The sequence below is a fragment of the Podarcis bocagei genome, assembly GCF_964188305.1.
Source record: "Podarcis bocagei genome assembly, chromosome: 4".
NCBI classification, from domain to species: domain Eukaryota; kingdom Metazoa; phylum Chordata; class Lepidosauria; order Squamata; family Lacertidae; genus Podarcis; species Podarcis bocagei.
This window is the reverse complement of record NC_138128.1, coordinates 87309549-87334382: the sequence shown is the minus strand read 5'-3', so window position 1 is coordinate 87334382 and position 24834 is coordinate 87309549. Positions and strand designations below refer to the sequence as shown.

The 24834-nt window shown below is 40.1% G+C and overlaps 1 protein-coding gene across 1 annotated transcript in view; it reads left to right on the top strand.

Annotated features, from left to right (window-relative positions):
• Nucleotides 1-24834, top strand: part of LRMDA (leucine rich melanocyte differentiation associated) — a 775035-nt gene that overhangs the window by 447565 nt on the left and 302636 nt on the right. Inside the window, exon 5 of the mRNA XM_081191960.1 lies at nucleotides 538-664. Within this exon, the coding sequence (XP_081048086.1) occupies nucleotides 538-664 (127 nt within the window). The remainder of the gene's footprint in view (nucleotides 1-537; nucleotides 665-24834) is intronic.

Below are 24834 nucleotides of genomic sequence, written 5' to 3'. Positions count from 1 at the left end.
CAGCTGTAAGGTTACTTTATGTCCTTTGAATTGAGACTATTATGTCATAGGAGGAGAAGCTCAGTTCAATACACATTCAAAACTGAATCTATCAAAGTCACACTTTCTGAACCAATATACAAACTGAAACACAGCGATCCTCCAAAATTTGCACTTGTCTGAATTTTGTGATGTGGTTCTCCAGCCGAAAACACTGTTTACAAAAATGCATCTGGTAGAGGAAAGTGTGCATAAACATGCAGATATTAGTGAAAATAACATTTGAATTAATTGTATAAGGGGAAATTGCTTGCAAAAATGGGTACATTATTCAAAACATTTCAGAATGTGTTTATTAGTCATACTAAAATGCTGATGAATTTCCATTAGGATTTGGTTATTGTTATTTTGCAAATTGCTGCAAAATATGAAGAGCTGAATTTAAGAATGGAAAAATGAGAAACAGAAAGAAATGAAATGAGCAAATCCTTCCATTCCTAGTCATAGGTCAATGGAAATTCTTAACCTAAAGGGTTGTTTGTTTCGTTTTTAAAACAGGTATTTTGTTCTGCACAAATTAACCAACTTGAAGTTTCTGGATTCTCGGAAAGTTGGCAGAAGTGAACGTGAGGAAGCCATTTTGAGGGGTGCTTTTATGAAAGTGGTGAAGCCTGTGGATACAAAGGTAAGTGACTGAATGAAGGCTGTAGGGATGTTTATGGATCTTAACATTTTGGATCTAGAATCTTACTGCTGAAGCCATTTTTAGTAATAGTCAGCTCTACGCTTTTTGCAGAACATACTCCTGGATGTCAAGTAACTGATATTAGGTGGCAGTCAAAACATGAACATTTCTTAACTTTGCTTTTTAAGCCTTGTCACTGCACTTGTGAGAGAGTGTCCTCCTTAGTAACTTAAAGAATTGAAGCATGTCAGCAAGCATTTGGTATGTTACATGGAAAGACGATTTTTGTGACATATGTACTGTGGCATTTGTTCTGTACAGCAATGAAGGTCTCAGCTTTCTTCTCTTTTGTTTGTGTTTATCTTATTGTGCTTGGTGACCTTTAATTTATTAACCTTTAATCTATGAAGTAATTTGACAGAGTGGTCTTATTCACTGGGAAAGTCTCCTGTATAAACAAATGTGATACTTAAGGATGGATGCAGAGAAGTGTGGGTTGAATTTTGCTCATACAGTGGAGCTTTCCCTCCCCGTCCTTCCATATCCCTCATTTCCATTATTGGGAGCTAAGAATGCGACAGGAGATAGAAATTTGGGAGGAGGCACCATGGACCAGTGGAATTGCCTTTCTCATCAAATGGGGCACTTTTGGATCCAACTCAGTGTGTTATAGGCTGTGTACACATCACCAGCTAAAGGTGCAATGTGACTCTTATTTTTCCAAATTTGGATTGGTTTGGGGAAAACCACATCAAAATGAAGTATTTCTTATGAAGTATTTCTTATGAACAGGATAGTTATGGATTGCAGCTAAGTTCATTTGTACCCTGCTTCCCAAACCCGTGGTGGGAATCCTGGATTTCTGCTTGTGCAGAAGATAACCTTGGAGAGAAGACCCCAAGTTGAATTATATTGTGTGGAGCTGATGGTGGAGAATCACTCAATTGGGGATTTTAGAGTCAAGCTTTCTGCATCAGTGGCTCTCAAACTGGGCAAAGTGAGTGTTTACTCTGAAAAAACAACAACACACATTTTCCATGTACATCAGTGCATTACCACACAATCTGCATAGATCGGTATTTTTGCTCTTGGGATTATTAGCTATCTAAAACTCACTCATGGGTTTCATCTAGCAACTTCTTACATACTAGTTTATTTTATAATATATGTGGCAAAAAAATATTGCAGATATCCAATTATCCTAAAGAGCAATATAGCAGCTACAGAAGTAAACTGCATTTGGGGGCATAGAAGTGTAGCTAGCTACATTTGTTATCGGCTGTATGTTTGCACTAGAAAACAAATTAATTCAGAGCTGTTCGTTTTATAACTATTAAAGTTTTAACAGTTCTTATTTGGAGATTGGTTTGACACATTGTTTACTAGAGCCTTTAGCTATTTCAACTCTTACAATGCAATCTGTAATATATGAAAGAATTTACTTTGAAGCTCTTATGAAAGGCTTCCTCCTTTGCTAAATCCTGTAAAATGCAACAGTTGAACACATAAAAAACCTTATGTTTATTCTGTCATCTGTTTGTAATCGTTCTCATACTATATTACTCTCTATAAATATCTCTGTATTTTACTTTAATGTGGCTGATAGTTATATTATTTGAAATAGGCATGTGTCTTGGCCCAATCAAAAAAATTCAGAAATGTGCTATAATTCTGGCTATAATTCTGCATTGTTCTGTTATCTATCCATTATCTTAACCAAGGTGTTTCAATTCACGTCTTGATGCTTTGTTCTAGTAATTCAGTTCCATGTCCCAAGCTGTATAATTTTTGAATTAGTTATCCGCTAAATCTTATTCTAAAACATATACTTATTTCCCCAATCCTTTTAGTGCAAGGTACAAATTTAACATTGAGATAGGCCTTTCTAAAATTGCTTGCTACGGAATTACTAGGTCTTACCTAGCATAATATATTCCCTTCTGTAAACATTTAGGATGTCATGAGCAAATGCTTCTTGGTGTGCAGTAGAATTATTATTATTATACTTTATTATATGTTACCCATATATTGGTTTATCCTAAGGAACAGTAGAGGGGATTGGAATCCATGAAAATGAATCTGGTGTACAACATCTGTATGTACAAATGCTCAGGCATACATTTTAAACTCTTTACACCGTGAAGTTTTAATTGTGCAAACACTCACTGAAAAGGCGGCTTTTGGGAAGCATGAGCAATATTAAGACTTATAATCTGCTATAGGTCATGTGCCCTACAAGTATTTGATGCTATACCAAAGTTTCCATATCAAAGTCTGCTTTAACCAAGGTATCGTCTGTCCCTGGTGTATGAGCCACATGTGATCCAAATATCACCATCTGGGCAGCTCAACACAGCATCACTTGACTCGGTCTGCTGCTCTCCCAGCCCATGTTTGTAATCTGCTCAGCACTAGAGCTAAAGACAGTGCTTTTTTTCTAGAAAACAGGTCCCGGAACTGTGTTCTGGCACATTTACCAGAAAAAAAGCTCGGATAAGAGAGGAAGAGAGGGGTCAGTGGATGGGATTCTGGCTCACAGTTCACGCTCTTAACCTCCATAGCACCCCCCTCCCTCAGCCTCTGTTCTTGGCCACTGCCCGTTCCTGAGCTTACAAGAGCTTCTGTCACTGGCTGAGTGCCTTGAACAGAAAGCGCTGGTGGGACTTTGGCACAAGCATAAAGCGCCACCATCCTACCATCCTCATTGACAGGCGCAGCCCTAACATAGCTGTCAACTTACAGATTTGAAAATAAGGGACCAGCAGCCTCAAAAATAAGGGATCAGCAGCCAAAATAAGGGATCAACAATTACTTTGATAAAATACATATTTTGTTGCGTGCAAATGGCTTTAGATACCTATTAGGTCCATAAATTACCATATAGCATATGTTCAACACAAAAAAACAGCAACAATTTGTTGTTGACAAAGGACAGCTGGACATAGAAAGGGCCCCATTCCCTTCAGGAGCTTATTTAAGGGAGATCATCAATAAAGGACAGCAGCGGGACATGGCGCTGGGATAAGGGACTGTCCCGCCAAATGAGGGACGCTTGACAGCTATGAGCCCTAACCCAGCCCAACATAATGCTCCTGCCTGCCTACGGAACCATTGGTCAATGGCGGCACCACTCACTACCTCAGAGGTGGGGCCTTTGGTCCCACCTTGAGGCACATTGATTCTCCGGAGATGTCACTCAGAGGTTTAGGGTGGGGTGGTTTGATTGGTTGCTGGAAGAAGCGCAGGAAGGGAAGGGTGGGATGGAGCTGTGTCACCGGGTCTGTCTTCGTCCAGGAAGCAGCACCAGAGAACCAACTCAGGTAACCCTTAATGACAGAGATTGCCAGAAGAAATAATGGAGTAACATGCAGTGGGGGTTTTTTTCTAGAAAAAGATGCTTTACAAATGAACAACTGCTGCCGCACAATGCATGGAATCTCCTGTTCATAATACCATTGTGCGTGTACCTGCTCTGTGCCTTCATGTGATGGTAAAATGACTGGAGTTTATGCACATTGCTAATTGAATTCACATTAACCACAGCATACGTAAATCTCTCTGTATGTATGCATGTATGTATGTATGTACATACATACATATTTTAAACACACCAATGAGGGGTGATGCACACTACAGTCACCAAAGGGAAAGGAATCTTGTTGAAAATATTAGCTGATATGACATGGAATTACTTTCCTTTGAATTGTGCTACTCCCATCAGACCTTTTTTTTTTCCCAGAGAGAAATCTAAATGTGAGGTTAACTTTCTTCCATAATGATAAACTGGAAATAAACAGCTTATTCAGCAGAAGGAAACAATGGACGATAGGGTGGGGGTGGGTGGCGGAGAAAGTTCCATGGGAATTGCTTTCATCTCATGCTTGACATAAAAATCTTTAGAGAGCTAGTTACCCTTCTGAAAACAACACATGAAATGAGACTCAAGGCAGAATATTTTCATCCAGCTAGCTTATGTTTACTCAAATGCACAAGGAGCTAGCAATCACCAATCTTCGTGAAATCATAAATATTTAATTTTGTCTAACTCCCTGCCTTCCTCTAGTTTTTTTATTTTTCTTAACAGAATGCTGCTTTCTTCTGCTTTGCTTCATTTCATCTTTTGTTGCTTAAAGTCTGTTTGTGATGGGACTGTCGTTACAGGGAAGATACAGTCATTCATTAGAAAACAGCTTAACATTGCGACGCTCTGTTCTGTCTCGCCATGTAAAGCGATCTGAACTTCATTACCCAGTGATGTTTATATTTAGAGATGTCAAAATATTGAATGTAGTCTCATGCTTGATTTTTTTTGAAATAAAAATCTTGTAAGCCTGGCTGGGCAAGGGGCATCGTGCCAGACAAGGAAGCTTCATTTAATGACCAAACCATGACCTCATTTTGCTGGCGTAAGTGTAGATCAAAGTGGAAGATGCCTGTCCAGTGCAAAGCATGTTGCTGGGCCTGACAGCTCTTCACATCAAAATGACAGCTCAAGAATACGACAGCCAAAATTGCTTAATTATGTCCCAGCCTTGTAATTATTCATCCCTACTCCTGCAAAGAGCACAGTTGTCATTTCTTTGACATAATTATTTAGAGCTGTGCCCTTATTCTGTTCAAAGCTTGTACAGTAATACCGGAAGGACTTGGATGTTCAGCTGCAGGGTGGGCGTGGAGACAGAGAACAGAGAGAGCATCTATTTTGTGTATTTTACTGCGGAGTTCTCAAAAGAGGTAAAGCATGGGCTTAGCACCCGTATACAAAAAGCTTCAAGAAAATATTGGATTTTCCTCTTGTATACTGAAGGCAAAGGGGCTTTACATGTTCCAGAGAATTATGAATTTATCAAATCACTATTAACATGATTATATTTATCCCATGAGAGAAGAACTGCAGCTTAATACTAGAGCACATGGGAAATTCTTTCCAGCTGAGTGAGATTCTTGTTCAAAACTCTAGAGAGCTGCCAGTCAGTGCAGACATTAGTGAGCTAGATAGACCACTGTTCTGACTCAGTATTAAGCAGGTTTCCATGAGTAATAGTACTCTGTTCCTTCCACTCAAAGGGTTAAAGCATGCATTCATATAAAATAGGGCCCCAGACATACGTAAGGTCCTCTGGATTGCATTCTGTGTTTATAGCAGTAACACCTCTACTATAGAGAAGCTCTTCTAATGTGGAAACTAATACAGTGGTACCTCGGGTTAAGTACTTAATTCGTTCCGGAGGTCCGTTCTTAACCTGAAACTGTTCTTAACCTGAAGCACCACTTTAGCTAATAGGGCCTCCTGCTGCTGCTGCTGCACCACTGGAGGACGATTTCTGTTCTCATCCTGAAGCAAAGTTATTAACCTGAGGTAATATTTCTGGGGTAGCTGATTCTGTAACCTGAAGCGTCTGTAACCTGAAGCGTATGTAACCCGAGGTACCACTGTATAACTGTGGCCTATTCTCACACCCTCATGTCAGGGCCAAAGCACTTCAGAACTGCTGGTGGTAGCTCCCATGATGGAATGCTCCATCCTCTCACAGACAAAAAGGTTCCTATGTATCGCTATACATGTGCTAACATATCTGAGAGATGGCTGACATTATATGCTTCCTCCCTCCCACTGCCATCTAGTTTTCTGTGTGCATGAAGTTTGGAAGCAGGAAAGAGTATTCCATCATGTGATGAAATCACACTACTGCACCACAAACAGTTTTATTCGGAGGTGAAATTTGATTCCATACAGGAAGCAAATGAATACAAATGAACAGGGGGAAAATGAGGGGTTGAGAGAAGAGGAATAAATACATAAATAATTGTGATTATGTTCAACTCTCCTTCTCCTCAATGTACCCCTTCTGATAGCATAGATGATTCTGAGCATCAGAATTGCCTCCATCATTGTCTTTTAAAATATATATATATATTTTATTAACAGGCCAATCAAATCACATTTTTTCCAAATCACATTAGTTCCAAATTATACAGCCAGATTTTTAAATTTTTATTGGGGGGTACCCATACTTCAAGCTCCGAAAGGGGTCCAAACATCGCTCATGTTGCTGCTTTAATTAAACAGTTCTATCCAGTTCTGTCCAGATAGTCTCTTTGTTACTTTCCTCATCTTCTTATTGTTATCATATATTCCTTTCTTTGCGATCTCTGATAATCTTCACAAGCGGGTTGAAAACAAACATCCTCTGTGTGGGTTTTACACTCTCCAAAAATCATATCACATAAAGGACAAACGCCATTTTCACACCTCCGTAAAGAACTTTCCCTCAGTCTGTCCATTGATTTCCCCAGGCTTGCCAAACATATCTCAGAGGGCTCTGCCAGGTCAAGATCACATTCCGATAACCATACATTCACATTCCAATGACCCTGGTCCTCCTCCCCCTCGTCCTTCTTAGGCAAGCCTGTCTTAGCGAGACGCCATTTGAAACTGCGTGATAAAACTTTCCTCCATTCCCCGATGTTTCTCCCAGTCCTCTCTTTGATCAGTAACTCATTCCACACAGTTCTTGAACTCCTGCTTGTGATGAATACATTGCAACGATTCTTCTCTCTGGAGGGGAGGGTTATTAATACTCACATAAGGCAAAAAAGAAGGAAGTTTTTTCCTCCCCCTCCTTTGAGTTTCACTCCAACATACCAGTCTTTTAATGATGATTCATCACTTGATTTATTTGTCCAGCCCGTCGCTCCGCTCACAGAGATCCATTAATCAGCAGTCTTTACTCCCGATCTTCACTTGATGTATGTGCATTAGCTTCTTTCCAATTATATATTTCCAATTATATCTTTCAAGCTAATGCGAACCAGTGCGTGAATTAGAGACAGCGTCGGCAAGAGCCGGCCTCACTCGAGGGCTTCGTGCCAAGTGCCCACACCCCTTCTTTCGAGTCCGGGGGTGAATTATGGACACAGCTGGCAAGGCAGTCCCCCCCCCCATCTCTTGGGGGGGGTAAGGGAGGCTGCATACTCCCCATATCAGCCTCTTAATTACCTCGTGTGGGTCGGAGAGATGTTATTGTCGGCCATCTTCCAATGCGCCCCCTGGTGGCCCCCCATTGCCTCCATCATTGTCATGTGGCAAGCACTGACTGTACCATGAGGAAAAGCAAGGATGAATTGTGTATGGGCTTTGACTTGTAGGGGTGGGGAGTTTGTTAAGTAGCCTGTTGAGACCCCCAGCAATTGTAAAGTTTTCAAGTCTGCTGAGTAAGATGGGGGAATTCTAGAACTACTCATCTAGAAGTTAAGTCTCTGCCTTAGTACACAAGCATATTTGCATTTATGCTTGCTCTTGGGCACCATTTCATATGGTTCACCTGCTGAGGTATATTTTGAACTCTTGATAACCCATTGGGTTATTATTAATAATAATAATTGTCCTCTTGGCTTTTAAATGAATGAAGGGTGGTCTCTTGCAGAGTAAACCAATAGATTTTCCTATTCTCACTTTGCTAATCACAAATTTATCTGCTGAAACAGCACTCCCCACCCCAACATTTCACAGGTGAAAATACACACATGAATGCATGATGTGCTTCTCCTCCCTATATTATATGCCATAGAATGTCAATCTGGGATAGTCTGTAGGCAAACTGAAACAGAAAAAGGACTTGCAACGTCAGGAGTTAAGATTTCTCAAATGTTTCCTTAGGTTACAGACACTATTACTTTATTATGTCATGCAGGTAACTCACAACTTATGCACATTTAGCGTGTGTGCATTCAGCAATGTGCTTGACAAATATATATATATATATATATATGCAGGTTTTGGTGTCTTCGGGTGTCTTCCCGTGTAAGAGTTGGGGTGTCTAGGCGACGTTTCGACGAGGTCTCACTCGTCATCTTCAGGCTGGTGCTTTCGGCTTCTTGTTACTAGAACAGAGCAGGATCTCAGTGTTTGAGTTCCTATAAATACTGTTGAGGGGGTGTGGTGTATAGCCTCCAACGTTCTGGGCAGAGAGGGAGTTCCCAGGTTAGTGTGCCTTTTCTTCTTTTGTTCCTTAATTACTTGAGGGATATCTTGAGTGATTTCTTGAGTGATATTCTGAGTACCACTTAGGAGGGTCATTAGGTGTGGATTAGTTGCTAAAGCTTTCGTGTCTTGACCTCTTGAGCTTGTGAAAAGTTTTTCTGAGAAGATGGCTGTACTGCACTTAGTTGTGCTCTGGCTTGGCTTCGTGTATAGGGGCGAGCTGTGGATTTCTTGAGCTATCACTCAAGAAATCACTCAAGATATCCCTCAAGTAATTAAGGAACAAAAGAAGAAAAGGCACACTAACCTGGGAACTCCCTCTCTGCCCAGAACGTTGGAGGCTATACACCACACCCCCTCAACAGTATTTATAGGAACTCAAACACTGAGATCCTGCTCTGTTCTAGTAACAAGAAGCCGAAAGCACCAGCCTGAAGATGACGAGTGAGACCTCGTCGAAACGTCGCCTAGACACCCCAACTCTTACACGGGAAGACACCCGAAGACACCAAAACCTACATATATATATATATATATATATATATATATATATATATATATATATATATATATATATATATGGGGGGGCGTTGGGGGGGCGGGACTTTGCCAATCCCACCAGCCATTGAACCCAATATATTTTGACTGTACTCGATTTTAGCTCAAAGCACTATTCCTGAAACGTAAGCCGGCATAAGTTGAGAGCCCCCTATATTATTAGTATTTTGAGCTGTGTTTAAAATTCATGCACAAGGCACTGTTCCAATGGATACACTGGAGGCAAAATGATAGGCTTCTGTTCTGTGATTGCATCCTTGTTGATTCAGTGAGTGTATTAAAATTCCCACTTCTGCAATTGGGCTTCCTTGTGTTTTTACATAACGTAAAAGTGAGGGCATTCCAAAGTGGGTGGGCCTCACTTGCGGTTTAGGGAAACCCGCAAGAAAGTCCAAACTAGTGTAGAAAAACAAAACACTATTCATGTCTCTTCTGCAGATTCTGGTATTGCTCATAATAGTTTTCCAATAATCTTTTATATTTTATAAGTATTCCACCACAAAAATTCTGTAAGGTAATGATAAAGGCAGGAGAAGTCGCTTGAAATGATCCCTGTGGAATCAGGAACTTGGTTTGGAAAACAATTGCCACATTTTCACCCTTTGCTTTTATTTCACAAGAATGGGCCACAAAAAGGGATGGGGGAAAGGTATGAAAGGGTATGTTGCACTTTATTGCTTTTAAATCTGGCTGATTCATTTGGGGCACTGCAGCAAAAATGTGCTAAACAGAAGGACTCTTTCTTCTAAGCAGCAATCAGTTTATGGGCCTAAGAACATTAAAAGAAAACTTAATATACAGTTCTGAACCCTAAGATAAATATATACATTTTTCCAACTCTTTATGTCCTTTGTTACTGATATACATCTTGGAAGTTTGACTTCTGAGTAGGAGCCTTCTGGCTTTTATCAGTGCCACTTAAATTAGGTATCAGGACACTTAAAGCAAAACTGGTATACAAAAGGAAAAGAGAACAGCTGGTATCCTTCCTGGGTTTTCTGTCTTTCTAGCTATTTTCACCAGCAGTGCCAGGGCTGCTGGCATATATGGATGGGGGAGAATAGTGTATGATAGGTGAGAATGGTGGTAAGGATTTGTTGTTGTTTAGTCGTTTAGTCGTGTCCGACTCTTCGTGACACCATGGACCAGAGCACGCCAGGCACCCCTGTCTTCCACTGCCTCCCGCAGTGGTAAGGATAGGTCAGCACAATTGCAGAAGTTACAGCCACCCAATAACTACGATTGTCATGGTCTTACTTGGAAGTGTATCCAAAAATGACTCTGGCAAAGCTCTGTTTGGTTGAGGTAGAGGGGAGAGCATAAAAGAGAATGATCCTCAGTTCACAAGAGCAGGTCTCTTAGATTTTGAGCACAGTGACAAAGACTGAGTTGGAAACTTTTATAGATGCTGGAGAGCATTCTCCTGCTTTTTCTGGCCTATTGGTTTAAAAAGGCATCTTTGACAGGGATGGTTTTTCTCCTTACTTGTTCCTCCTTTGACTACACTGCTGTTAGAAATAAATAAATAATACAACGACATGGACCATTAGGCTGAAATCATGATTTAATTTGTGCTGGAGCTCAGCACAGCTTCTCTATGGTCAAAAATCTGTCTGTATTTAGAAGCTGTTTTAAATTGCTTTAAAGTCACCTTTTTAGATGCTATTGACCACTAGTGGTCCACAGCATGTCTGAAAAAATACAGTTGAAATCCATACAGCATCTAGTGCAGTACATTGGAATTGCTATGATAGAAAAACTATGAAGTAGTCTTAGGGTTGTCATATGTCTGGACATGTAGGTTTGGGAGTGCAAAAAGCTGTGCTCTGTCTCACCTGGCACCACCTCTCCAGGTCCCAGCTCCCCTGTGCCAGGAAGCCTGGCATCTCTGGCAACGCAGTACAGTGGTACCTCTGGTTACGAACTTAATTCGTTCCAGAGGTCTGTCCTTAAGCTGAAACCGTTCTTATCCTGAGGTGCACTTTTGCTAATGGGGCCTCCCACTGCGCATGCGCCTCCAGTGTGCAATTTCCATTCGCATCCTGGGGCAAAGTTCGCAACCAGGGGCAGATACTTTTGGGTTAGTGGAGCTTGTAACCTGAAGCGTTCGTAACCAGAAGTATTCGTAACCAGAGGTGCCACTGTACCAGGGTTGCGCCAGCATTGCAAGAGCCCTTACGGTGCCTTCTCAAAATCAGGCAGGCTTTGGGAAGGTGGCAGGGAAGGTCTCTTAGTCCATGAGCAAAGATGGGGCACAGAAGGGGCCCAGAGCAAGGCCTGGGTGGCTTAAAGTGGTTCTGTGTATTGTGCAAAAAATACATAAGTATCTCTCTCCTTACCTGGGCATCCTAACTCATGAAAAACAGAGAGAGAGAGAGAGAGAGAGAGAGAGAGAGAGAGAGAGAGAGAGAGAGAGAGAGAGAGATTTTCCAGTGGTCCACGGTGGGAGGAGGGGGATGTTTGGGAAACACTGTTGCTGACAGTGACTCTTCCTCTTTTCTCAATAATCATAACCAACCCTCTAGATTTGTTTAAAGCTGCCACCCTTCATTTAATCCAGCCAAGTTGCTTCCTCCTAATAGTCAAAGGTATCTGCTGTGAGTTTAAGTGGTGCACTACAAAACTACAAGCCACTGTTTCCTTTTCCTGGTGTAAAGGATCACACAAGCCAGCAAGCCACAGTCTGCTATCTAAAGGGAGTCTTCTACTTTTTCCGGCTTTCAGAAATTGACAGAGTGGGATTAAAACATGTGTTCTCTCATTAGGACAATATGTCTACCTACCGGCATAGGCACTATAACAGCCAGCGTAAAATATGGTACCAGCTTACTCAGTTCTGATAGAAACTCTAAATGTTCCTGCTTCTACAAAAGTCAAGAGCTAGACTTCCTCCTTTATTTCTGTGAGTCATGGAATCAGGGTCCCCACCATTTGTAGCCATTAACACCATTTGTAGCCATTAACAGCCCCATTCTGCTTTTATGTCAGAGTCATAGGTGTTTAATCCTAAAACCTTGGCAATAATCCAACTTCTTTGTAATGATCTTCTGCCTTCCTACAGATCTTGGCAGTTTAAAATTATTGGAGGTTGCTTTCTCCAAAAGCTGTTTGGAATGTGTTTGTTAAGTGGTCACTGGAAGAGACTAAAATATGTCTGCCTTTCTGGAATTAGTTGGTAAATTTATCCCAGTGGATCTTTTCCTCCTAGTATCAACTCTTCCCTCCCGTGCACTCCTGACAATAAACTCTGTCGATTTTAGTATTTACTTTGATACCTTAAAAAAATCAACAATTAGAAATGATAATATTTACTAACATTTCAGCCTCCCACCAATTGTGTTGCAGTGAAGTAAGTGTTGCAAATTTATTTTCTTTCAAATATCAACTAGCTCAAGTGAAGATCAGAATGTACATTTGTGGAATAAAGTACAGGATCTATATATTGGTGCTCACTCTAGAATTTGTTGGGTTTTTTTGGTGTTATAGTTCACAAAATGTTGACCCTAGAAGGCTAAAACGGAATGATGTAGAGTAAGATTTTTTTACTTGGTTTAGAGAGAAGTAAGTTAATCACCATTGTATTCTGATGCTTTTGAAAGATGGAATCACTTTCCTTTTAATAAATTTATTTTAAAAATCCTGGAACACTGCATTTTAAAGAAAAGTAGATGCAAATATAAAGTTCCCTCATGTTTTGTGAGAATTACTATAGAAGGAGCGCCGCTGTTGACTTAAATCTTAGCACAAGAAGCTCCGAGCGGAATCTTTTTAGATTTTACTATAAAATGTTATGGAGCATGGGTGTTTGCTTTCTTGTTATCAGTGCCAAAACAACAATCTGAAATGACCTTTATATTGGTCTGTATGTTGATGTACTTGGCTCATCAGCTGGCCAAAGTGGTATGAATGCATTTATTATGTCTCATTTGCTGTGGTGCTGAGATGTGACCCACTACTCTGGTCTTACAAAATAATATCATTGGTCTATTTAGATGGCACTAGGGATGGGCAGTGAGGTGAAAATTATTTAGGATGGTGAAAACCAAAAGGGTCTTTGAAGGGCACTGAAATATTTCTCCAAACTGGGAAATGGACTAGAAAATGACAAAGGCTGCTCAGTATGAGATAATAATAAAACAATGAATATTGTGGCAAAATGATCCTAATGTCACATATGTCCTGTTGCGATCTGAACAAGTGCTGACCAACCAGGAAAAAGAACATGGGGGGTGTGAGGGGATGGTTCATTGTAAATGTCAACCTAGTCTGTGGCAGTTGTGATGTGAAAAGTGATTAAATAAGAACAACAGCTTTAGCACAGTTCTGTCCTCACTGCCTTGGCAGTGGCTTTCCAAGTTTTCAGCTAGAGGTCTTCCGAAGTCCTGCTGACAGATCATTTTCCACTGGAGATGGTGTGGCATGAACCCAGGCCAGAAGTCTGTGTGAGGCATGGTCAGGGAAATGCCATGGATCTGGAGCCCAGCAGGGCCTCCTATTGCCAATGCCTGGCTGCTTAGAAACACCATTTGAAATTCCCCACAATGGCCAGTGCCCGTGATCGGGGCCAATTGTGTGGAAAGTTCCAGTAGCTGCTCACTGATGTTACTGCTTGCCCCTTTGCTGTTCAAGTTGATACCTGGTACCCTCAGGGGCCAGACAGTACTTTGCCTGGGGCCTAATCCAGCCCTACTGGAACCTTTTACATGGAAACAGGAAAAGACAGATCAGTCTATCGGGTCTGTATGAATTTCATCAGGACATTCTGTCCCTTTTCCACATTACTGTATGAAAATTCATATTTAAACACATTCATATATGTGTATTTTATCACAGAATGCATGTTTAAATGAAAGCATTTCAAAACTTTTTTTTATCCTAAAAACTCATTTTAATGGAATTCAGGTAGGGAAATATTTGAGAAGTTAATAGTTATATTGTAATCCATGTGCTTGTCCAAGAGGTATGAATTAGATCATCTCGCTTTTGAAAAATTGCCCAAATGAAATGCTCCTCCAGCCCTTCTGTGCCTCCTCTTTATGAAATGGCCTCCATTTCATGGATCACTGAAGGACTTCAGTTGCTGATGACTGCTGGTCAACTAGTTACTGGTACACTGGTAAACTAGTTGCACTGGTATTGATGGCAGTTCAACCCTTCCCCCACTCTTCCATTTTCATTGTGGTGGATTTTACAGAATTAGGCAGTGTGATATTAATACAGAGATTATTAGATTATTATAAGTAGTAGTGTTTGAATTTATATCCTGCCTTTCCTCCAGGGTTTAGGTAATGGGGGATTTTAAATAAATGTATAAATGAATGAAGCATTTTGTCAGGAGAAGCTTTTTTTTTTTAATGGATTTTTGCCCTGCCCTGGCCTATTTATTAGGTGTACCTGTAACCAGAGTGTGCATTTATTGGATGTGCAACCGTCATATGTTCATGCACATATATTATTATTACCCACGTCATGAAGATATCATAACCCAAGTATAAGATTGGTTACTTCTTCAGATTGCTGAAATGTAATTTTTCGTGGAGCTTGACAAGACTTGCAATCTATAGTTCTTCCTCCTTCTGAAGAGTTTACTATAGGGTATCTAAAGTATTAAATTGCTACTGCTTTTGTGTTTCTAATATATAGTCTGAAAATTAATGGATACAAGTCATCCCTTTCTGTTCAGTATGCCAGAATTTCTGTTTCAGCCAGGAATTATTTTACATAGGTTTAAGGGAAAAGAAGAAAGGAAGTAAATACTGTGCTTTAAAAATTAAAATAAAACCTGGAGACTCTTTCTCCTCCTCCAGCATTGCATGGATAAATGTACAAGTTAGATCACATAACTGCTACAAACAGTTCACTGTGTAGGCCAAATACTTTCTAATGCACTAAAATTAAGAAATAATGTGCTTTGAAAATGATTTATGAGTGTGGTTAAACTGCCAGATTTACAAAGAAATAGTTCAGATCTTGGGAAGCCTCATGAGTCATGTCAAAAATGAATTTGACCATGATTTAAACTGCTACTTTTCTTACATGACATTTAATATGTGTACTTTGGAGGCCCATATGTCTTTAATAAAATAGCATTAAGTTTTAAATATGATATGAATGCAGTCAGTTTCTAAATTCATAACCTTTTCCACAACTCCAAAATGCTAACCAATAAAGGGAGTCATACATGCAATAAAACATAAACCTTAGAAAATAGCTTTTTATTAAAACAGTTAGACAGTTGGCAGCTGTGTTGTAATGTAATAAATTCTTGAAGCCAATGTGGATTTATCAGTCATTGTTTACATTGCGAGCAATTTGGACCAGACAACTAATTAGAACTGAAGACCAAAGGTCATAAAAAAGAATTCCTACTATGTCCAGTCAATTGAGAACTTGTTTGGCAAACTTATAAAAATTTTACTAGATAGCTAATTTTGATGTAGTCATTCTGCAGTATGTCTCTTTGAACACATCTATACCACATGGCTTCTAATTTGATTTTGACAGGTACTAAACAAATTTAACACAAGCGATTGTGCAGTGTAGAAAGAGTTACCAAGTCCAAAGCAGATACCTTAACATGACTAATGCCACTTCCGGTCGGTGCCAGCGCTTAATGGCGGTCCTATCTCCGAGCTCCGGAGAAGGACTGCTTCGCAAGTTCGGGTCTTACCCGCTACGGCGAGCGGGGGACCCCTAAAATCCCAGGCGCTGAAGCCTGAGAACAAGGAGACTCGGTGGGCACCTTCGCGCCCCCCGGTACCGTGAAAGAGCCTTTTTAAAGGCTACGGATCGACATCGGGAGAGAGCGCGGTGCTGAGAGTCGCTACCCAGCCTGCGAAGTGAAGCCGCGTCGCCATAAGCGGAGAGCGCCGATTCCTTCCTGAAAAGAAAATCTGGACTGAATTCCCGTGAGTAAGAGCTGGAAAAACAATCGGGACCCTTTAAATTTCAGAAATTGGGCTAAAAACGGGGAGATTTAAACAAAGGAAGTCTGCCTCCCCCCGACTGCATGAAAGTGAAAGCAACGGAACTCTAAACTTGCATCCGTTTAGACCTGCTCTTTGATCATATAAACCGGACATTTAGACCCTTGATCTCCCCTCTAGCAAGCAGGGCAGAGGGGAGGTGAATTTGACTAATAACTGCATGATTTATTTGGAGGAAAAAAAACCTCTGCTATCTCATTTATTTGAAAGCTTGAAACGGTCTGCCTTTTTTAGTACACTGAGCTGACTTTTCCCTGTGAAGTGACACCTTGATACAAAGTTTCCACAGTGCCTGACTTTTGTACATTACAAGAAGAAACAGTATAAACAGTATACTGGGTAACTGTGGCAATTGGAAGTTATAAGACTTTAGCAACAGTGACTCTGACTGGGTTAATCTTCTTTCTTTCTACATCTTGGACTGCCTCCTTTGTTCTTGTATTTGGAAACTTCCTTCTATGGCCATTTTGATTTGCTCCCTCTAGAGGATAAAGTAAAGTCCGGCACGGCCTAAGACAGTGGAATTTTCCTAGGGAGAATAAATCCCGTGGGAATTGACCTTGACATGAGTGGACCACAAGAAGAGATAGCTACAAGAGCTAAGACCAAGCTACAACAACAACAACAACAGTTGCAGCTGCAACAAGCAAAGAAAAGAGGTTCAATCTCAGGCGCAACAGCCGGATTAGCTGGAACAACAGGACAAGACAAAGGAGCAGCCGCTTCTATGGAAGCTGTGACAGAAGCTTTGCTTAAGATAAACCAGACTCTGGAGTCTCTGACAAAACAGACTTCAGAGAACACACAAAAATTAACAGAAATATCAACAAGGTTAAACCAGAATACAGAATCTATAAACAAACTGGTCGAGGAAAACGCCACCACGCGTCAAATTGCCGAAGAGGCCAAAGCCACTGCTGGAGAGACGCAGGAGAAATTAGAGCCACTTGCCAAGAAGGTCCATGAGCATGATGCAACTTTGGCCTTGTGGGAGTTACAGAGGAAAGAGAGAAACTTAAAATTAAGACTGATTCCGGAGAATGAAAGAGACAACCTTGTGGAATATTTGACACGGGAGTTTGCGGATTGCTGGGACCTTGAGGAAGACGAATTCAAAATTACAACTGCCTTTAGACTGGGTAAAAAGCAAGATAGAAAGACACCGAGAGATTGTCTGATCACACTCAGATCTAAGGAGGAAAGAGATAAAATTTTAGGACTACACTTTGAAAAGGCCTTGCAAATTGGAAATTCAGCTGTACAGATCTTTAAAGACATACCAAAATACATTTTGGATTTAAGAAACTTCTACAAGGATTTGGCTCTTTTGTTAAAGAAAAATTCTATCCGCTTCAGGTGGGAGTTCCCACAAGGACTGTCATTCGACTACAAGGCAAAGAAAGTGAAAATAAAGACAATTCAAGATAAAGACAAATTTTTGGCAAGATACCAGGAGGACTTACAGAAGGGGACTGTGGATGTACTTGCAGAACAGAGGAGAGCACTGGATATTCTGAATCTCTCGTTTGGACAAAAACCACCACCATCAGAAGAAGAGCAACAACTTGGAGCTGTTGGAGGAGCCTTAAGAAAATAACAAGATGGCTTTGCAATTCCTTAGTTGGAATTGTAATGGACTGAATGGGCCTTTGAAGAGAAGACAAGTATTTCATATTTTGAACAGAGAACAACTGGACTTGATATGTTTACAAGAAACTCACATAACCAGAGCCCACAGGAGATTACTCACAAATAAAAGGCTAGGACAAGAATTTATTTCATCAGACAAAGTTAAGAAGAGAGGAGTGGTAATATATGTGAAGGAGAAATGGGCTCCAAAAATGATATTCAAAGATGAACAAGGGAGATATTTGGCTGTGGAGATACAAGTACAAGGAGAAAAAATTTTAGTTGTTGGAATTTATGCACCAAATGAAGGCAAATCTGACTTTTTTAAGAGACTTCATGAAACTTTGACGGACTATCTGGATTACAATATGATAATCATGGGAGACATGAATGGCGTGGTCTCCACTAATATGGACAAGGCACAAAGACTAACAGTCACTAAAGAAGGGAGACTCCCTAAGACTTTTTTCGAAATGACAGAAAACATGGACTTGATAGACATTTGGAGAACAAGGAACCCTCTGGAGAGAGAGGGAACCTTTTTCTCCCAAGCAATGATGACCTGGACCAGAATTGACCAAATCTGGGTTACTAGTGGACTGGCTCCAAAGATTAAGAAAGTGGAAATCTGCCCAAAAACTTGCTCCGACCATAACGCCGTGAAGATGGAGATGAAACTCACAATAACTGGTCAATTTAGATGGAGAATGAATGACACCCTCTTTCGAGATAAGGAGATTCTCACGAAGGCCCAAAAGACCCTAAAAGACTATTCTGAAATAAATTTGAGGACCGACGTGGAGAAAAGAGTGATCTGGGATGCAAGTAAAGCGGTTATGAGAGGATTTTTGATTCAACAAAATTCAATAAAGAGGAAAAAACAAAATGAGAAAAAAGAGAAGATCTTGGAAATGATAAAGGAAGGAGAGAGGAAATTAAGAATAAAACCAAAGTCTCAGGACATTTTAAGAGAGATCAAGTTATATCAAACTCAATATATGGAATTGATGAACCAAGAGATTGAATGGAAGATAAAGCAAATGAAGCAAAAGACTTTTGAATCAGCAAATAAATGTGGTAAACTTTTGGCATGGCAATTGAAGAAAAGGCAGAAACTAAATACAGTCACAAGCCTAGAGGTGGATGGAAAGAACATATCTAAACCCAATGAAATTAGAAATTGTTTTTTAAGTTATTTCAAAAAACTCTACACCCAAGGCCCGCAAAATGAAGAAGATATAGACAAATTCCTTGGAAGATATGGACTACAAAACATCTCTCAGCAAAGTAAGATGGACTTGAACCAGAGAATCTCAGAACAAGAGATAGAGGCTGCCATTCAGAATATGCAACTGGGCAAATCTCCGGGACCAGATGGACTGACTTCCAGATACTACAAATCGCTGAAGGAATGGCTGATTCAACCACTAAGAGAAGTTTGCAATGAGATTCTTGAGGGAAAAAGGGCACCTGAATCGTGGAAAGAGGCATATATTTCACTCATACCAAAGTCAGAGACTGAAAAGACCCAACTCAAGAACTACCGCCCAATATCACTCCTTAATGTGGATTACAAAATTTTTGCAGACATTTTGGCAAAAAGATTTAAAAGAGTCTTGATGGAGAAGATTCATAAAGACCAAGCAGGCTTTCTCCCTAAAAGACACCTAGCAGATAATGTAAGGAATGTAATAGACATTTTGGAAAAGCTGGAGGTGAATATAAACACTAAAGCAGTATTGATCTTTGTGGATGCGGAGAAAGCCTTTGATAACATCTCTTGGAGTTTTATGAGGAAGAATCTTCATGGGATGGGGGTAGGCCAGGGTTTTGAGAATGGTATGGCTGCAATATATTCTGAACAAAAAGCTAAACTGATTGTAAATAATGTTGTGACTGAGGAACTTAAGATAGAAAAAGGAACACGACAGGGGTGCCCAATTTCCCCATTACTTTTCATTTCGGTTCTGGAGGTGCTGCTGAATATGATAAGAAATGACCAGCAGGTCAAAGGTGTGCAGGTCGGAGCTAAACATTATAAGTTAAGAGCGTATGCAGATGACCTAGTATTGACTTTGCAAGAGCCAAACACTAGTACGAAAAGGGTCTTAGAAATAATACAACAATTTGGCCAGGTAGCTGGATTTAAGTTGAATAAGCAAAAAACTAAAGTTTTAGGGAAAAACCTAACAGATATGGAAAAGGAGAAATTTCAAGAGGAAACAGGTTTGACAGTGGTCAAGAAGGTGAAATACCTAGGGGTTTATTTAACATCTAAGAATGTCAATTTGTATAAGGACAATTATGAAAAATGTTGGTCAGAAATTAAAAAAGATTTAGAAATATGGTCAAATCTGAAACTGTCAATGTTAGGCCGAATTGCAGTAATCAAAATGAATGTATTGCCTAGAATGTTATTTTTGTTTCAGACCTTGCAGATTCTCGACAAGATGGAATGTTTTAAGAGGTGGCACAAAGACATTTCGAAATTCGTCTGGCAGGGCAAAAAGCCCCGAATTAAATTTAAAATACTGACTGACGCTAAAGAAAGAGGGGGTTTTGCCCTGCCGGACCTAAAATTGTACTATGAGGCAGCAGCTTTTTGCTGGCTGAAAGAATGGATGCTCCTCGAGAACACGGACATCTTGGATCTGGAAGGTTTCAACAATGCTTTTGGTTGGCATGCATATCTTTGGTATGACAAAGTTAACAGTACTTTTAAAAATCACATCGTTAGAAAAGCATTATTTAATGTTTGGATAAGATATAAAGACCTATTGGAAAATAAAACCCCTAGATGGGTGTCACCAGTGGAGGCTAATGCAGTGAAGAAACTCAATATGGAGGTCGGATGGCCGAAGTATTGGGAAATTTTAGAACAGGATGGAGACAAGTTTAAACTACAAAGTCAGGAGAAATTGAAGCACAAAGTAGAAAATTGGTTTCAATACCGCCAAATAATGGAATTTTTTAAACAGGACAGGAAAATCGGTTTCCAGGTGGAAAAATCAAAACTAGAGACCGAATTGTTAGAACCCAATACTAAGAATCTATCTAGAATGTATAACTTGCTGTTGAAATGGAACACACAGGATGAAACAGTTAAATCGGCTATGATTAAGTGGGCGCAGGATGTTGGACATAACATTATGTCAGATGACTGGGAATGGTTATGGAACACCGGTATTAAATTTACGGCATGTAATGCCTTAAAGGAAAACATTATGAAAATGGTTTACAGGTGGTACATGACCCCAGTCAAACTGGCAAAAATCTACCATTTGCCCGATAATAACTGTTGGAAGTGTAAAGAGACTGAAGGTACTTTTTATCACCTTTGGTGGACATGCCCGAGGATAAAGGCCTTCTGGGAAATGATCTATAATGAAATGAAAAAGGTACTTAAATGTACCTTTCCTAAAAAAACCAGAGGCCTTTCTCTTGGGCATTGTCGGCCAATTGGTGACAAAGAAAGATAGAAATTTCTTTATGTATGCCACAACAGCAGCAAGAATACTCATCGCAAAGTATTGGAAGACACAAGATTTACCAACTCTGGAAGAATGGCAGATGAAAGTGATGGACTATATGACATTGGCTGAGATGACAGGCAGAATCCGTGACCAACGAAAAGAGACGGTGGAAGAAGAATGGAAAAAATTTAAAAGCTATCTTAAGGACTACTATAAACTTAATGAATGTTAAAATGTTGTGGTTGCCAGAAGCAAAAGGGTACAGGGATACAAGGTTAGACTATAAAAGAGGACTAAGATGATAGAGATTAGAAAGTAACAATTGGGAGTTGTTAGTTGAAATATGGACATTGGGATGCAGAGAGGGGGGGTATGGGGAAGTCCAAGAAAAGAGGTTTATGAAAATATCTTTGAAACTATTCGTGTATGTTTGTCACTTTTTGTGTTTGTTTGTTTTTCTTAAAAATGTTGTAAAACCAATAAAAATTTTATTAAAAAAAAAAAAAATAACATGACTAATGCCAGCCTCTCCCAACCTGTTGCCCTCCAGAGGTTTAGGAATACACCTATCAGGGATGATTAGAACTGTAGTCCAAGACATCTGGAGGATGCCAAATTGAGGAAGACTGTCCTATGCAGATGTTTATTCATAATAAAGGAATGTCAGCATATGGAGATGTAATAGCCCTGGAATTACAGAAAAATGCCCTTCTCTAGTTGTTTTCAGATGGTGTTCTAGAGAGCCTTTGAGTTCTTCCATGAGTAGATCAGTGATGATATATAGTAGGGGTACCCAGCATGGTGCCCTCCAGATGTTGTTGCACTAAAATCCCCATCATCCCAGACCTTGTTATTCTTCTTACTTTGATTTATTACCTGCCCTTATGGTGCACGTTAGCTATCCCCTGATGTCCAAGCTTCCTGGAAAGGCAGCTTGCTAGCTGTTGCTGACCTTCTCCTTCAGTGTGCAGCCACATTCTCTGCCTGCCTTCTCATAGTCTCTCATCAAATTTGCAGATGACACCAAACTGGGAGGGGTGGCTAACACCCCAGAGGACAGGATCACACTTCAAAACGACCTTGACAGATTAGAGAACTGGGCAAAAACAAACAAAATGAATTTTAACAGGGAGAAATGTAAAGTATTGCACTTGGGCAAAAAAAATGAGAGGCACAAATACAAGATGGGTGACACCTGGCTTGAGAGCAGTACATGTGAAAAGGATCTAGGAGTCTTGGTTGACCACAAATTTGACATGAGCCAACAGTGTGACGCGGCAGCTAAAAAAGCCAATGCAATTCTGGGCTGCATCAATAGGAGTATAGCATCTAGATCAAGGGAAGTAATAGTGCCACTGTATTCTGCTCTGGTCAGACCTCACCTGGAGTACTGTGTCCAGTTCTGGGCACCACAATTCAAGAAGGACACTGACAAACTGGAACGTGTCCAGAGGAGGGCAACCAAAATGGTCAAAGGCCTAGAAACGATGCCTTATGAGGAACGGCTAAGGGAGCTGGGCATGTTTAGCCTGGTGAAGAGGAGGTTAAGGGGTGATATGATAGCCATGTTCAAATATATAAAAGGATGTCACATAGAGGAGGGAGAAAGGTTGTTTTCTGCTGCTCCAGAGAAGCGGACACGGAGCAATGGATTCAAACCACAAGAAAGAAGATTCCACCTAAACATTAGGAAGAACTTCCTGACAGTAAGAGCTGTTCGACAGTGGAATTTGCTGCCAAGGAGTGTGGTGGAGACTCCTTCTTTGGAGGTCTTTAAGCAGAGGCTTGACAACCATATGTCAGGAGTGCTCTGATGGTGTTTCCTGTTTGGCAGTGGGTTGGACTCGATGGCCCTTGTGGTCTCTTCCAACTCTATGATTCTATGATTCTTGAAGCACAGTTTCACTATCATTCTGGCACTGAAGCCAAGCTGGAAGAAGAGTGTCTTTGGGTAAGGGTATATCCGAAGGGGAGAGGGTTCAGGCCCTCTCATCTGCATGTTCCTTTATAGTATGATCACATGCTATGCAATATTTGTTAAATATTTTTCCCCCATGATAATTTGAGAGAATTCCATCTTGTTATGCACATATATGCTATATATGTGGTGTTTTAATCCTTCAGACCAAGACACCTTCATCCTCTGAATGAGACATGTATGAGAAAGCAAAAACATCTGCGTTCTGATAATAGTTTGTCATGCTTCCTATTCTTTACTCCTGGAAATACACTGAGCAAAGTATACACACACGAGAGTGACAGTTTATATAGCTTTAAAACTTCAACACCCATGATCCAGTGCAGCTGTGAATGAAACACACATGCATTTTTTTTAAAAAAACCAAACCAAAAAAACACCCCAACAAAGGCCCTTATTTAAAGTGAGGAATGGAGGATAATGAACGAATTGGCACACAAGCAGAAACTGCCAACATTCAAATTAGCAGCTGGGGTCTCCATGGAAATCTGCAGCTCAAGGTCAGGAAATGGTTCCTTAAAACAGAATTCCACCAGCAGGTTTTGAACTTGCCTAGATAGGTTGCTTTCAAAAGGTTTTCTACAAAAACGATACTTTAACATTGCATCTTTGTGGTTCTAGAAGCTTGAATAAAAGTCTGCCGCGATATTGCCGAGTGTATTTCAAAAGCTAAGCTTTGTCTTCCAGAATTATGGGTCCCCCTAGAGCATCCAGAAAATTATTAACAGCATGTAATCCAGCTCAGTGTGAATGTGTCTTTAGTCTGTTAGCCAAATCTTTACATAATACAAATCATTCTACCTATAAAAGCACAAATATGTTATTGTTCTCAACAGGCAATTTAATGCAACTATAGGGAGGAGAATAAGGGAAAAGAAGATTACAAGCTAGCTGATCGTGTTTTTATTTCTCTCTTAAATCTCTCTACATTTCTCTGTGGTTATACTTGTTTAAAGATTGTATGCAACTGTGCTGTCTACATGATTTGGAAAGCAAATCAGACTAAATATGAAGTTTCAATGGGTGCACTTTTTAAGGGATTTGATACGTTTATTGCAAATATACATTTTCCCTAGAGCAAAGCTGAACCTATAATTTTTGTTTCTTGTGAGGTTTTGGTAGGTTTAAAATTTTGCTCATTTATCCTTGCTATCCTGTTGTGCCATTCTATTCACAGAAGAGCTATTAAAGTTAATTATTCTCTGGGCCCTTTTCTGTCAAAGGATAATATTGGAGTTAACAAAAAAGATGTATTTATTGGTTGGGGGGGGAACCCCACACCATTCTGTTGAAATAATGCATGGCTGCCTTTTGTAAATGAAGCTTCTTGACATGTTGACAGGTCAGAAATCAGGTGTGATGAGTGCTAAACGGAATGAAACTTCAAATTTAACAAATAATTCTGATGAGTATGAAGTGAGCTTTTAGAAACTCATTTTCTGAACTTTCAAGCCCCAAACGTAGTTTTACTGTTTTCCTTTTAGAATAAATTTATACCATTTTGTTTCCTTTCTCATGCACTGGGCTCTGGAATGCAGTCATAAAGCTATCCTTATTGAAAT